The 16,276-nt window shown below is 40.8% G+C and overlaps 1 protein-coding gene across 3 annotated transcripts in view; it reads right to left on the reverse strand.

The window, feature by feature from the left end:
• sema3fa (sema domain, immunoglobulin domain (Ig), short basic domain, secreted, (semaphorin) 3Fa) overlaps positions 1–6,757 on the reverse strand; it is a 47,027-nt gene extending 40,270 nt beyond the window's left edge. For 2 of the 3 annotated variants that reach the window (XM_068315578.1, XM_068315576.1), the window contains exons 1-2: positions 6,467–6,757; positions 4,915–5,065 (exon numbers count right to left, since the gene is read on the reverse strand). In XM_068315578.1, the coding sequence (XP_068171679.1) occupies positions 4,915–5,026 (112 nt within the window). In that variant the 5' untranslated portion in view covers positions 5,027–5,065; positions 6,467–6,757. The remainder of the gene's footprint in view (positions 1–4,914; positions 5,066–6,466) is intronic. The other variant, XM_068315577.1, reaches the window with a different exon arrangement.
• Between the last annotated feature and the right edge of the window lie 9,519 nt (positions 6,758–16,276).

Below are 16,276 nucleotides of genomic sequence, written 5' to 3' on the forward strand. Positions count from 1 at the left end.
CCATCATTGTTGTACCTTCACCTCAAGCTATAAGTCCAGTCACTCTGGAGAGCTCTATCTCCTCTATCTAGAGCCTAACAACAGACTGCATTGGGCATACTGGGTGCTCACCTCACAACATCAGTCTCATATCAACAAGCAAATACAGAGTGAGTATGGAGTAAAGGCAGAGGAGAAGGATGACAAGGCAGAGGAGGTGAGGGTGATAAAAACAGAAAGAAACAGATGAGAAGGACACTATATTTAGCGATGGAGCCGTCGCCTTCTGTTTTTCTCAAGTGAATAATCATAGTTTGACAGGATGCATCCTGCAGAGCAGAGGTTGCTGGGATGCACTGTCCCTCCCCCTCCTCAATAGCAACGTCTCCAAGGAGAAAGTAGCGAACTGTTGTAATAATTGCTGCAGGCTTGCGTGTGACAGTCAGCACCCATTACCATGTGGAAACACTTTTCAGCACCCTGACATTCTCTAATGGAGATAATGGAGAAGGAGGGGAGTCCAGGAATACAGACTTTGCCAACAGGTACAATGTGAGTGTGGGATGCATACCAACTGTACAGCATGAATGAATGAGCAGCAACAAGACCACAAAATGTATCCAAAGCAATGTTTCTGTTCATAAATTCTTTCACTTGGAATAAATAAGAGGGTTAGGGTTAGGCAAAAATGTTACCTTAATGTCTGCTGGGAGAGAAGTAAACAAACACAACTGGTAGATAGACGGTAAAGAGGACACAAATGAGATAATGTATCTCTATGTGAGTGGCTCAGCACACAGTGGACTTTAGCTGATGTAAAAAAAATGCTTTGCGGGATAAACAGCAAACCAGTGCTACTGGTGATTTTTGCTAGCTTTTCAAAATGAAACATGTCACTCAATAATAAGCTATAAGCTGCAACACCTATACTTTGCAGTACATTTACTTTGGATCTTTTAAGAAAAGACCTTTAACATCAATCCAAAAACAGTGACAATTCTATTTTTGGCCCTCACTGTTGAATCCAACTGACTGCTTCCATATGTTAAATAAATGTTCAATGAGCAAAGAAATTACATTAGTGCCTCACACCACATGATTTTCATTACTGAGTACCAGTAAAATGATGTATTTCTAAATGACGAATATACTTTGGCTGTCCTCCAAGCATGTTTCATGTAAGAGAATCTCATCATCACCCTAATCAATCTCATTTTTTCTAGCTTCTCTGGTGTCTATAGCATAATGCACGACAATGTGAAATGTGACCTAATGGTATTGTGGTCTAATTATATATTTTCTTCATCTGAAGAGATTAAATTTTTTAGGTTATTAGAGTGGTGAGACCAACGATGTTGTTTGGTCTAGAGACAGTGTCACTGGGGAAAAGACAGGAGACAGAGCTTGAGGTAGCAGACATGAAGATGCTGAGGTTCTCTTTGGGAGTGACCAGGAAGGATTGGATCAGGAAAAAGTCCCTCTGACAGCACATGTTAGAGCTTTTGGAGATAAAGTCAGAGAGGCCAGACTGACATGGTTTGGACATGTCCAGAGGAGAGATAGTGAATATATTGGTAGAAGGATGCTGAGTTTTGAACTGCCAGGCAGGAGGCCTAGAGGAAGACCAAAGAGGAGGTTTATTGATGTAGTGAAAGAGAACATGAAGGTAGTTGATGTGAGAGAAGAGGATGCAGAAGACAGGGTTAGATGGAGGCAACTGATTCGCTGTGGAGACCCCTGAAGGGAAAAGCCGAAAGGAAAAGAAAAATATTAGAGTGGTATTCTCACAGACTGAATGCATTTGTTATCTCCCCGATGATTAGTCAAATCTGTCCACCACATTTTTGATGGAAACAGGTTAAGACAGTTAAAGTGACACCATAAGAAACATATTTCAAAGGCTTGCAGTCACCTTCTTTTTTAATTTTATATTCATGGGACTGTAACAAGAGAGCATGTGTGCTAAAGTTGCTTTGGCTTCCTGACATTAACTTGAAAATAGACAGAAAGATGAAGTAACTCATTGCAAGACAAGAAATACTATAATACTTTAATGATGATAAATCTGTGGAGGATGAGGTCTATTGTTGAAGAGACAGACTGAAGGGATTTAGAGTTCAAACTCAGGAACAGCTCCTACTTATTCAAGGAATAAAGACACAGAAGACATCTCCTCACCTCTGATCTTAACTATGAAAACTCTGGAGAGATGAGCAGATAGAGAAGTCTTTGTTCATCTGTGACTATCATCGACCCATTACGTTGGACAAAAAGACTGTCGAGGAGTGAAGTGGGGGGCAGTGACAGGAGTAACCTTAAGATTGTCCATTAGGAATTAGTTCAATTATAGGACTGCCTGCTTTGTCTGGCTTTCTTCTTAGAGCTAACCTTGTACCCAGGTGTTCCACCGAGAACTAAAAAGGTTGCAGAAAAACAAAGTTAAACACTTTCAAATGTGCCTGAGGATTAGCGTAACAAGCTATTACTTGTTAATATGGTGCCATTCTCCCACAGTTTGAGGGCAGTTAACCTCGGGTGTAACTGGCTTCTGTTTGAAGGGTCACAACCTTATAGAGCCCCACCCACTAAAATAGCATGTGATTACAGACCGTGTTTAAAAGTAAATATAGGAGTTCACAGCAGCTGATCTAAGTTGGCCTTTTCCAGTCTTTTGTGATAACCCTACACAGATGGGATCTTTTGTGTGTCTAATGTCAGCAGTGCATCTATGAATTGATAAATGGGTTACATTTAGGGTTATGAAGTGACAAAAGGTGAGCATTGAAACCTGTGGTTTGTGTGTGTGTGTGTGTGTGTGTGTGTGTGTGTGTGTGTGTGTGTGTGTGTGTGTGTGTGTGTGTGTGTGTGTGTGTGTGTGTGTGTGTGTGTGTGTGCGCACATATGTGATTTTCAACTCTTTTGAAGTCTAGCTTGATGATCTATTCCTGTGAGCATTAAAGTGGACATTCCTTTGGTCTCAGCCTCTGTTTGCTCTCTTGGTGCTTATCACAGTTAATAACTCAGCCTGCACTAACACACTCAGTGGCTACTTTACTAACCCCAAGAGACAAGATTATCAGTTGGGGTTGGTCATGGTTCCTAAAAGTATAAACCTTCAGTTTTGGAAATCTCGTAGTGAAAAAGTGCTTCAGGATATACAGACACAATGCTGAATCAAAATCAACATATTACAAGTGCTTAGCACTTCTAAGTCCATTTCGTTTTTCAAAATAAAGTATTTTGTTGGACTCACTGGTAAAATATAAAATGATAAGTGATGTTACATCCGATCTCAGCATTTCGTGTGACAAGCATTCAGCTTTCAGGGATTTAGGAAAATTGGAACATAGTATAAACAGTGCTACAGGAAGGGTTTTTCAGTAGATTCCAAAAAAAATTCCAAAATAAAATGTAGCACAATTACTAATACCAATATATCATGTTTTCTTTTAAAAAAAAGTCTATTTATATCTTTAAGCTACACTACTTTTCTTTGATAGAGAGTAAATATTTGAAAACCAATGACAAAGGATCTTCTGGAGTCTTGGATTTCAGCCAGAAGAAAATCATATGTTCCAGCTTCCAGAATGAAAATAATCAATAGAAAATGAAAGCTTGTATAGAGAATTTAATGCTCTGGAAACAAAAGTTTATTACCAGCAGCAGCGGCTTGTAGCCTTAATCTGTTTCATCAGCAAAACTGAAAATGTTTATGAACAACTAGCTGCATCATGTCATCAGGAGACACTGATTCAACAGTCTTTATGTCTGTACTTTACAGTTTTCATGAAGCCTATAACAGGTTATGTGATCAAGTGAAGTGGTATGTCGAAAATAATAGTGAAAGTGTACTATAGAGCTATCCTAAGCCTTATAGTGCAATTCAATTCAATTATCGTCTGCACTGGTGAGGTACATGTCTCCAACTATAAGAGGTAGCTCTGAGAGACACAGAGTGACATCAAAAACTAATTAAAAACAAGCAGAAAGTCAGTTAAAAGAAGAAAAAAAAAGTCCAGCGAGTAAATGTGAGACCGCCAGAGTGTGAAATCCAACTCGATTAGAGACAGAGAGGAGGAGATGGAATCTGAGGGATGAAGAGAGAGAAAACAAACAGATAAACAGAGAATCTGAGGAAGAGGGAGAAACCGCAGAACCATCACTGACAAAAACACCACAACCAGGATTAACATCAAGCAAAGTAATTATCTCTGCTATTGTAGGTTTTACAAGATGTGTGGATAGGGTTAGAGTTAGGGTTAGTAAAAATTGTAACAGCCCATGGTTTGTCCAGAAAAACACTACTGTACTTTTCATATGATATGCAGAAAAACTTCCATTTCCCATTAAGTTAAAACTCCTGGTGACACAAATTTGTTGATGCTCAAAGTCAGTCTCAGATAAATTCCCAGGAGCCCAACATTTGACATGAACACTGTCCAATTGGTACAACGACAAACCCAAATTCACTTCACCACTGGGATCTATTTTAACATGACAGTTCAACGCACAGAGGGTCTCATGGGGCCCGAACAAACATTCATAACATGCTGAGTCTGCGCCTTGAGTGTGCAACCAGTCAAGTGTTAAATCTGACTTGATTTCAGAAGGAAGCTGAGGTCACACAAATGTCTCTGTGGGCAATAATGGCAGTCCAGCAATTAAAATAGAACATCTGGCCTTGACCAGTCAGGAAAATCAGCAGCACATCTTTTTTCTCATCCAGCAGTTCTCCCATCAACACACAGTCAAGCTCTCTGTGAGGCACTGAAGGATTAAGGCTTTCCCAGCAATGATTCCAGTCTAGTTTACTCATTCCATTTACTGACCAACAGGTGATCGATGTGATTATAACCGCAGAAATTCTCAGTAAGTACAGAAACACAAAACAAAACCAACTGGGACACAAACACAACAGTATGGTCAGTGCCTTACCTTTGAAGGACAAGAAGATCCTGGGAGCAGAGAGGGGCTCATTGAGGGGGGGTAGCCCCCCAGATGATAGGGCCAGCAGGGCCGATAGCCAACACAGTTTGTCCCACAACATTGTTCCTCTGTTTGTTAACAGAGGAGGAGAGTTGAGGAGCTGAGGGACAGAAGACGCATGAGCATCAGACAGCAAGCCTGCACTTACTCGTTCCAAAAGTGCAGCTGCAGGTTTTTATCACTGGGTTGCAATAACAAACCTACATTATTACAGTCACATTGTGGAGTTTTACAACTTTGTTCTACTGAAAATCATTAAAAAAAAACATCAAGGCCCCATCAGATCAACTTATTGGTGTGTAAGAAACACCCAGTAACTTAAACCATAAGAAACTCTGCTGGTTGAGATTTGATTTGTCACAATTTTAACTAAATCTCCACTTTGTGTCTTTCCATTCTGCCTACAGTTAGTCTTGATTGTCTGCTTCTGTGTAATATGGACCACAGATGGACGGCTTCTCCATAAAGGAGTTTCACCAACATGCTGATCCCTACAAAACATTCAACACGATTAAAAAAACTTGTTTTTCCTGTTGGAAAAAAAATTATCTGCTACCATCTACCACACAGCCAGACCTGGAAGTCCGCGTTAGCGGCTATATTGCGCGTTAAGGCTGGCGCGCTCTGGCATTGGTCAGATTAAATCACAAAGCGCATCAACATGCACTTATCCGTTACAAAGGGAGCTGGAGTTACTAAGATCACTATAAAACCATATGGTGACTTAAGCTCTCAGCACGGGGGTGAGCCTGGTCGTGATGGCGTCATGTATTTGGATACATTAAGTCAATTAAAGCGAGCGCGCTTTTGCGCATGCATAACATCCATCTACTCATAAATGCGCATCTGAGTCTGAGGTCAAGCTGCCAGTCAGGGTTTAGGATCGGGTTCCACGGTGAGCCCTTAAGGCTGAACTCAACGTGGATCTGTAACCAAAATAATACGTGACGGGACTTTTGAGCCACGGAGACATGGACGTGAACAAGGCGTGTTTCCGAAGACAGTACGGGGTTTTAGAATTGTAAAAAGGGGAACTGAGGACAATATAACTATTTCTGTTGGCGGTAATAAAACCTAGAAAACAGTGTCACACAGTAAAAACTTTCTCAGTACACCCCAAAACACACGCACGGACGCGCGCGCACACACACACACACACACACACACACACACACACACACACACACACGACTGTTACCCCTTGAAAGAAATCTGTCAATTTTCCAAACGAGCGACACATTTTTAACAACATCCCACGCGTAAAAGACGCACCAAAACATTTCAGCCACTAGAATCTGTTACCTGAATCTTGCTAATATATTGGACGATCAGTCCAAACTTATATAACAGAACTTTAACAATACCTTTCAGTTATTAGTTATTATCTTACACAAAGCGAAAGCTACACTCCTCCAAATGTGTTTCCTATTTAATTATGAGACACCTCCACACCAGCACTTAATGTGACTTTTATTACAGAGCTATTTCCGTTACGACCTACCTTCTAATTAAGTCCAACGAATGTTCTCAAAAGCCTGTTCAAGATGCAAAACCATTCACCGAAGTCCTTTGGGTTGTTCCTACCGTTCGAGCGCAGGATCGTGAGAATATCCGCCGCAGATCCTGCACGATTATCCCAGAGACAAAGCAAAGCTTGGATTTAAATTAACTTGACGCGGTCGCCTTAACTTCAACTGATCTGTAAATCACATTAACGGACTCTTTGTTCTCCACTAAGAGGGTTACGAGCAAATATTTGTTCCTTTAGATGAGCGACGGAACGGAGCTTCTGCCGTGCGTAACAGCATGGGAGTGTGCAGGACGCGAGCTGTTTCTGCAGGTGGATAGACGGAGGTCTCCCGGCCGTGGACACACCCATGGGGGAGGGAACCTTCCTTAGCATCCCCTGCGCTCCGTCCTGCCCCGAAATTTTCTCAAATCTGTTCTGAATTTTCCTACATTCAAGAAAGGCCACTGATGTAATCCAAAGCGGGAGAAAAAAAAATATTGAAGATTGTCTTTTCGAATAGCCTACAATGACTTTTTAAATCAATAGCGCATGCGTCAGGAGACGCACTTCACATTGACGAGTATATATCATGTCACATATCCCATATTCTCAGACGGGTAACGCGTTGGAAGGGTGCTACGTTTTGGCTTCTTTTGTGCTTGATTTAAAATGTTGAGTTATAGTGTGAAAATGAAATCTAAAGCCAGTGGTGGCTGAGAAGTTTGTGCTTTGTTCTCTTTTTTATTAGCATTCAAATTGTGGTGCCTCAAATTATACATTACATGTGACGAGATCGAGATTAACCTGAATACAACAAGCTGAACTTTACAGAGACAGTTTAGTAAAAACTCATCAAAATGCAAAGACTCTTTGTAATCCAGATCAGATGGGAACCTGTGAGATGTGATCTGTCTCAGAGATGTAAAAGCACAACCTTTTCATGTTTCTAAAGTGCAGTGAGACCTTAAACTCAGAACTCAGATGTTTTCGTTCAGTTTCAGAAGCAGAGCTGAAGCTCACATCATAATTAATCTGTGACTTCCAGCTGATGATTTCTATTTTCTGCCCACATGCAGCCAAGATCAAGTTGTGTTGAAAAACTTTCACATGTCAGTTTCCCAGCATCTACAGATTCCAGAGGACTCCTGGAACACGTTTGCCTTTTGAGCCATGAATCTGTTTTTATATTTTGACATGAAGGTGGAGAAGGAAAAGCTGACATATTAAAGATGAAAGGAACGCCTTCATTTGATGCAGCTGCTTCAGTCCTCTTCAACACTAGTGAAATGCGGTGACACACTCACATAAGACACTGCTGAAAAGTGGCCTGATGCAGATTTCCTCCGACACCTTGGTGACCTGACAGAGGATCAGTCACTCTCGCCTCAGAAATGCATCAGATATTCATGGGCAAATGGAGCCTTAAATCTTTTAATCTCACTCAATCCCTCCCCTAATCAACACTGCCTTGTTTCGCGTTTTATCCTCTCCATTCACAATGCAGCTGACGCACAGTGGGCACGTTTTATTCCATAAATGATAAATACTGTATCTCTCATGTCATTCAGTGTTAATAAGGACATTGCTACCAAAGAAATGCATAAACTCAGAGGAACTCTAGAGGATAGAATGACTTTCTCGTGAAATCAAGTCCGTTGGGTTGAACACTGTTTAAACTGTTTATTACTTCACAAGAAAGATCATATTTCTGTGACAAACCATCAAAACAGATCTTACTGTGTGGTAATTTTATTGAAACTCACGCTCCATTACCAGTAACTATAACGTTGATATGTGACTTTAATGCATGCACATTTTATCATTTTTCTTTGTCATCATCTCCCATCATTTATACTGAGGAGATTAAAAATATTGGCTTAGACTTGAGCCTTTTCTGTCCATTGGGAGATGTTTGTGGTAGGCATGTGCAGCATTATTCCATGAAAAGGAGGTTTTGCAGCATTAGTCAAGGGTCTGATGCTCACAGCAGAACAAGGAAGACAACTCAGCATTAGCATTTACCATTAAAAGTGTTAAATTTCCCTCGGTACCAGCAAAAAGCCGTGGGAAACAATTACCGCCACGCAGAGGAACTCACGCACAGCAGACTGAACATATTGATGTTTCAGTCCATCCAAATCTTGGATGATCTTGAAAAAGGATCAGAATCTTTTTTTTTTCTAAAGTCATGCAGAAACACAAAGAGACACTCATGTTCACATATGCAGGTGGGTGTTTGCTATGTTTGAAGGGTGGTCTGAGAACCAGAACATGCAAAGCAAAATAAATAACTTTCATAAACGCCCAGTCTCTCAGGGTAACTTAGAAAGCGAGCAAACACAACAATAAGATCATAAAAGCTCTATCCCCAAACGTCACATATCTGCAGATCAAACAGCTTCCAATACAAACGTGTTTGTTTGGACTAACCACGTTTAATGGCATCATCACTGATGCTATTTTGTTTCCGAGCTCCATCCATCCCCCGTGTTGTTTCTCTCTCATCTTTTTTTGTCCTCCCTCCTCTGTTTTGTTTCCAACAGCTGCATGTTGTTTCATATACTTGTTTTTAATCAACAATGTTATTCCCATGTTCAGGCCTCTGGTGGCCTCACCATCTGTCACTAGCGTGAGACGAGAGGAGTACAATTACTGAATCCTGGCTTTGAGGAGCGGCTGCCTTCATGAAAGTCCCTCTTGCTATCCAGTTTTAACCTCTAGCGTTGCTTTCTTAGCCGCCATCAGAAGAGTATGAAGAAAGACACTGTTGAAACCAAAGATCACCATCCTGGTCTCGGACCACAGAGGCAGCGAGAGATTCTGTGAGAACAGATATTTGGACTGTTCATTCCGTAGAGACAGTGTCATGTTAATTAAACTATATGAATCTTTATGGATGATTTTTTTTTTTTACATCTACTTTACTTATTGGGCGGCACAGTGGCGCAGTGGTTAGCGCTGCCGCCTCACAACACGGCCGACCCGGGTTCGAGTCCTGCTCTGTGCGGAGTTCGCATTCTCTCCTCGTGTCAGCGTGGGTTCTCTCCGGGTTCTCCAGCTTCCTCCCACCTCCAAAAGCATGCGCTTCAGGTTGATTGGCCGTTCCAAATTGCCCGTAGGAATGAGTGTGTGTGTGCATGGTTGTACGTCTTTGTTTGTGGCTCCACGGTGCACTGGCGTCGTGCCCGCATTGTCCCCCGCCTCACGCCCCATGCCGCCGGGATAGGCTCCGGCTCCCCGTGACCCGCTGCAGCGGATACAGCGGTGGTATTCTGAAGGTGACTGACTGACTTTACTTATTGTCTAATTTTGTTGTATACAGTACAATATATTGCATGATCATCCATTCTAACCTTCCAGGTTTAACAATAAGGATGTGTCCACAGCTTGAATTTATCTGTTGAAAAATGTTGGAATTGTTACCTGAGTTCTGTTATTGCAGAAGATGCCATTTTCACAGAAACAGGTGGCAGTGGGGATACAGATCCAGACATGATAGCAGCAAAGGTGATTTTCTCATATTTATTTCATCGCATTTCCATTTCCTCTAACCTTTCGCCACCAATGACTCCACCAGCCTCAGAACATAACTATGAACAGGCTGCAACAACTTACTTTCTGTCCAATGCCTCCACCACACTATGAGAACGGAATTAACAACTGTTCATTCCTGATGAGGTGGCAAAACCAGCACACCTTCACTCTGCATGTATACACACATCTAAATGACGTGAACAGATGCGAGTACGAAGACATCATCACGCCATTGACCATGAGCAGTACACACACAGAGATGATGATAATGTGGCACGCAGAATGGCCCCCAGCTTTCTCTAAGAGACACATTATTTGTGTGGAAATTAATGAGCAAACATGCACTCATCCCTCAATCTCACTGGGAAGGCTGTTACCTTTTGGTGTGATAACATATTAAAAATTCACACTGTTTCTGCAGTGTTTTGACATGTACCAGCACACTCATTAGCATTTAAATAGGAAAAAGATGGCACTGCACTTCACAGAGGAATACCTTCATCACAAAGCTGCCAGACAGGAAATAAAACTTACACCAGGCCCTGAAAACTTTGACTGTATATAGACACCTGAGATCAGAGGTGCTTTCATATCAATGCTAAGTGTTAAAATTCCACATCAATATTGTGTGAAAGTGACAGATATTTATTAGAAATTAAAGGCTATTAGCTTTGACTCTGACACTCTTCAATTGGAGAAGTTCAAGTACTTTGTCTTGTTACTGACATGTTACCAGTTCCACAAATACAGCAGTATTTGTCTATTATTCTCCAAGTGCACTGATGGCTGTGAAAGAGACATTCACGGAAACTCCCACTGAAAATACAGAATTTTTTTCTATTTTGGTTGGACAGGCATTATGTTGGCAACATCGACTTGAACAATAAAATTGTCAGCTGTGTAGTTCACTATAAAGTTCTTGGTCATGATAAAACATGGATGGAAAATATTATTTCTGGCTAATGAATCTGTAGCCAGCCACGTTCACGCTGTCACATAATATCTGTTTAGTTTCTACTTTTATTCACATGACACGCCTTTTGAGCTACACTTAAACAATCATGTCACGCTCATCTCCATGCAAATTATTCACATCCAGATCTGTCTGTGTTTGGCTGATTGTCATTTTTCTGCCGGTTTTGTTCCTCAGCCTTTTGTCACAGAGGCTGACTATGACTCAGCTGGAGCTTTGCGAAGCTAAAAATGGGACAGCTGCCTTTTTTAAATGACACGAGTTTGTCTCATTGTATGTGGCTCACATGTCTCCTGCCCGGGTACGGAGGGAAGGCGGGCAGCTGTGGTGGGATGATTTGGTATGAATTAAAGCTGTTTCCCAACAGGCTCCACGGGGTCTGATCCCTTTCCTTGCTTGTCTGGTGGATTTTCTCCCCCAGTATCAACCAGTATTACATTACATCAGTTCCTTTCCCCTCTTGTCTTTTTGTTCTTCACAGTATATTTTAGCAAAAACAAGAACAATGGTTTATACTTAGGCTGATTTTGCGGTTGAAGGTGCCTGAACTGTGCTACCTGCGGTTGGTTGAGGGGGTTTGCGTAATAGTGTTCCCATGCAAAGCTGTACAGCATGGGCCTCATGAGGCTCTGGCCTGTAAGCGTCATTCATCGGCATCCAGTTGCAGGTCTCAGGCCAGAGGGAGAGGCTGAAGACAGAAAGAGGAAATGAATATATGCTTTTTCTACACAGCATTCAAAAGTGGTCAGCTTTTTTGTTTGACATGGACATTTTTTTTCTAACATAGAGTAGTTCTTTAATCATTTAAAAAAAGTTAAGACCTACTGATTATGTATATTTTTGTTGTATTTCTTCCTTTTCCTCAGAGATTGTTTATTTTCAGCTGCTTAAAAGCTATGAAACGAAATGGCATAAAAAACATCAGTTTGTTGGTTTAGCAAACACACTGCACACACGCCACTGCAGACACGTTTCTTTCTTTATTTCGCCCATATCTGTTTTTCTTTTTATTTGCATGGCAAGAAATCAAAGTCAGAGCCACGAACAATTAAGAAGATTTGTGTAACAATGCAGATATAACCAGTGTAATCTTATTCCTTATTAGCCCACTGCTGCTTGGGTGATAATGTCTTTACATTAATCCAACCCTGTAGTTCAGACTGAAATATCTCAGAACGTTTCGGATGGATTGGCGAAAAAAATTTCACAAATGGGTTTATGGGTTCCTGAGAATGAATCCTAGAGACTTTGGTGACCTCTGGCTTTCTTCTGGCTTTGCTTGAGGGCCGTAATTCTGGACTGACATGTCTAACTAGCCATGGATTTGTTTAATGTGGACCACAACCCCTCAAAATGAATTTGAATTTCTTTGAGTATTTGCCCCTTCTCATCAGGTGTACTTTGTTGATTGTTACTGAAGAAATATTACACTGACACAAGAAATTGAGATGAATTCTGTAAGGAACAGTCTACATGTGCATCAGCATGTTAGCATTTTATCTTGAAAATTTTAGCATTTAGCTGTAAGCATCTGCTGTCATGAAATTTACCTCCACACATCCATACATGTGACACTAATTTTCGATACACAACCAACAAGGACAGGGATGTCCATAATATATTTGTAGAAGAAGAATTCTAGATTTTACCGTCCATCTGAAAATCTCTAGCTGGACTATGACATGTCCCTTGTCCTTCACCCCACCCCCCTCCCCATCTCCATCTCATCCTCCTGTCATCACTCGCTCTGAAGAGGCTGTGAAACAGGTGGTTTGAGAATTCAAAATGACATAGGAGAGATAGCAACCAAACACTTGTGTGTATGTGAAAGAGAAACAGAGAATATTTAGAGTGTGTGTTCAAGACAGAGGAGCACAGGAAGAGGCTCACCTAAAACAAGAATGGCATACAAATACAAATATTAATACTTTGTGGCTTTGTTTTTAAATCCATCATGCTTTAACGTTAGTCTCAGCTATTTCTATTTTCTGCATTGAGGGTTTCGTGCTGTACAGAGCTCCTTAGGTGACATGGAGGGACCTATTTTTTTTCTTCCATGTCACCTAAGGAGTTCCATAGTGCTGCTATGTGAACCAATTTAATTACTGTAATTTAAAGTAAATGAAATCAATCAGATTTAAACACTCAGCTCAAGTTACGTGTCACAGATTCAAATGTGCAAGCTGTAACAGACTGGATGGGGCTATACATGACTGTGATATTGCAATTTGCATTTGGAATAAATATATAGTTGCAGTGATATGAAGAAACAGCGTCTATGTCACAATGGCTAAAAAAAGAAAAGTTTCCTCATTGGAGAAGAAAATCAGAGAGAAAATGTGCCCTGGCATCTGCTCCATTATTCTACCACAGCAGTGTTGTTTTAAAGATCCTGTAGGAAGTTGTCTGGAGACAGGGCAGCACATTAAGCACATATTCTAAACTGTGACTGTCTCTGTGGCTAAATTTTGAATTTAATTAACTGTGAAAATGTTGGAAGGAAGTCGCAACTGTCAGTGGTTCCTCATTCAGTCCCACAAGAGAGTCCCTCAGTCTTATCACTGTCTGCTTTCCCAGCAACACTCCCCTCGCTGGAGTTGCCAATCAGTCTCACACGTTTCATAAAAGTCCTGTTTGCAGCATTGTTTAACTGTTGCTCAGTGAGGTTTCTAGTTCGGCCTTTGTTGTTATCTTAGCTGTGGTTCTTTTATATATGTCTGAAAGACAGAAAATTAACATTGTAAAAAAAAAATCTGGGGCTTAAAATTGGCCACAAATTGTTGATAAAGTAGTCAATTGTGTCAGTTTATTGTAAAACAGAACGAAACTAAAAACGTAAGAAATCTATGGCCAGTTGGTTTAGTAATATTGCACCCTGGTGTTACCACATGGCCAGTCATTGGGGAGACTGTAATGACTCAAATGGGCAAATCTGTTTCCAAACTCTGCAGAAGTAAAGCAATAAGTCAGAACTTGATTTTTGTTCTTGTTGAAATTAATGTAACATATTTATGATGACAATTTCAGATGCTGTGACTTCATATTAAATACTATTTTTTGCATGGATTCTAGTTTTCCATCTAAATAATGAAGTTTTATATGAATAAAAGCTTCAGAGAATTTCTGTTTTCATTTTTATTCATTGATGTTATGTCGCTGATGAATATTTATTAAAAGCTTGTGTTGTAGTTTGAAGAGGAACTTATGGCTTGAGTTTCAATAACAGTAATTTTGCTGGGCTCTGTGCTTTCTAATTTGTCTGTGCATTTTGCTGATCTGCTGGACGTGTTGTCTTTGATGGAAAAGCCGAGACTGCGATTGTGTGAAAGTTCCTTTGTTTAGTTGCATAAAATTCACACAGGAAGAGTAGGAAGATATTTTATTGTCTTAGACCACATGGATACCAGTTTTCAAGTTATCTACTTATTACTTAAAAATGGGCAATTCATGGAGGAGTCATATCCCATCTGTTTCTCATCTGTTGGCTTGTAAAGAAATGCATTAATTCACTGTTTTTTGCTTTTTTCTCCAAATCTGGGGATGTTTTGCACAACCTACCAATATTTCTTTCTAATAAAAACCAGCAGACCAAGTCATTTCAGCCAAAGCCGATACACTCCAGCAGTGTCCTTTGTGGATTTTGATGAATGTTGGGCAATATACAAAATATCACATTAGCACACACACTTAACAGATTCAGCTATTCAGCGAATACTCTCACAAATACACAGCATGACTTTACATAGTGCAAAATGTCCAGCATTTCTAGTCTGTGAAAATAGGTCTCGGATGTGAAAATATGTCAGACACAAAACTGACAAACTCATTTGTGAAGTGAAACGAGCAGCTACTGGAAACAATATTGAACTCAACCGATAGAAGCGTTTGACAGGCTGGTGTTGAGTTTGACATGTTGATTCAGTTTTTGGTGGAGGTTTCAACACGACTTCCTTAGACAGCTTACCCTCAAGACACACGTTGTACTCACACACACACACACACACGCACGCACGCACGCACGCACGCACACTCACACACACACACACACACACACACACACACACACACACACACACAGACACATATGCAAAGACACAGTCACACTCACTCTGTATGTTAAAGCAGCAACACATGTAGTCAGCAATCTGATTGGAACAGACGAGGCTATTAGACAGACAGCCCAGGGAGAGGTGGCGCCTGTCAGGTGGAATGGATCTCATTAAAAGTGTGCCCCAGGTCACACTTTGATGGACAAGGAGACGTCAGTCATCTGCCAACTAGATTAGCAGAGACCGAAGCCCCCGTCCTTCCTCTCTGCCCCTTGAGAGTCCGTAGCATACCAAGTGGGTCCAGGCAAACACGAATGTGTGCCCCGCAGCCTCCATCAAACCTCTCCCTTCTAGCTTACCAAACCGACTCACCCGCCTCAAATCCTCAGGAAAGCCCACCTGCTGTGTCTGAAGGCAGGTGGTAGCAGACCTTTCCTATCCTACATTCTCCCTTGTGAATGAGGTTGTATTACAGACTCAAAGGCTGAGCCCTATCGGCCCCATTCTGGTGTGTTTGAACGAAAAACAGTCTGAAAAAGTCAAATGCAAATTCTGACATTGCACTTGTGAAATTTAAAGCTGTCTTTCCCACAGGCTCAAAATTAAGCTAATTGTTGATAATCAACTCGCATACATTTTTGTGATGTTTTCTCTTTCAATCATTTTCAGAAAACAGGAAGTTTTGGAGAGAAAGCATTTTTGTAAACAAATCAAAATAGAACAAATAAAGAAATGCTTATCACCTGCAATTATATTGTTTTCACAGACAAGGATGTTAGAGTTAAAAAGGTTTTGTTGGGATTTAGTTGCTCAGCAAAAGTGATGATTCCATTATTTGAATGTGTCACAGTTAGTTTTTTACATTGGCAGGACTGAATGCCAGAATGTTCAAGACAGCGCTGATCTTGGCTAGAGGGTTGATGTGTTTAGCTTTGAAAAAAATTGTGAAAAATGAAAAATCATGCAAATATGTGCACTGCCATGTTTGTCATTTTCACCATTCCTTTTTCATCTTCATCATCCATTTTCTAATTTAGCTCAGGTAACTGCGCTGAATACTGCTTGTAACACATGTAGAATCAATTCCGTGATATTCATATACAATGTACTTCTGCTTTCTTCCCTTCTTTTGGTGTTGTTAGATGGAGAACATACTGTAATCATACGGTGACCTTCCATTTATCTCAACGTTAGCAAGAGTTTATGTCTCCGGCAATAGACCCGTGGCGTGATGCCCTGGAAAGG

Source organism: Antennarius striatus, chromosome 5 (genome assembly GCF_040054535.1).
Source record: "Antennarius striatus isolate MH-2024 chromosome 5, ASM4005453v1, whole genome shotgun sequence".
Taxonomy (NCBI): Eukaryota; Metazoa; Chordata; class Actinopteri; order Lophiiformes; family Antennariidae; genus Antennarius; species Antennarius striatus.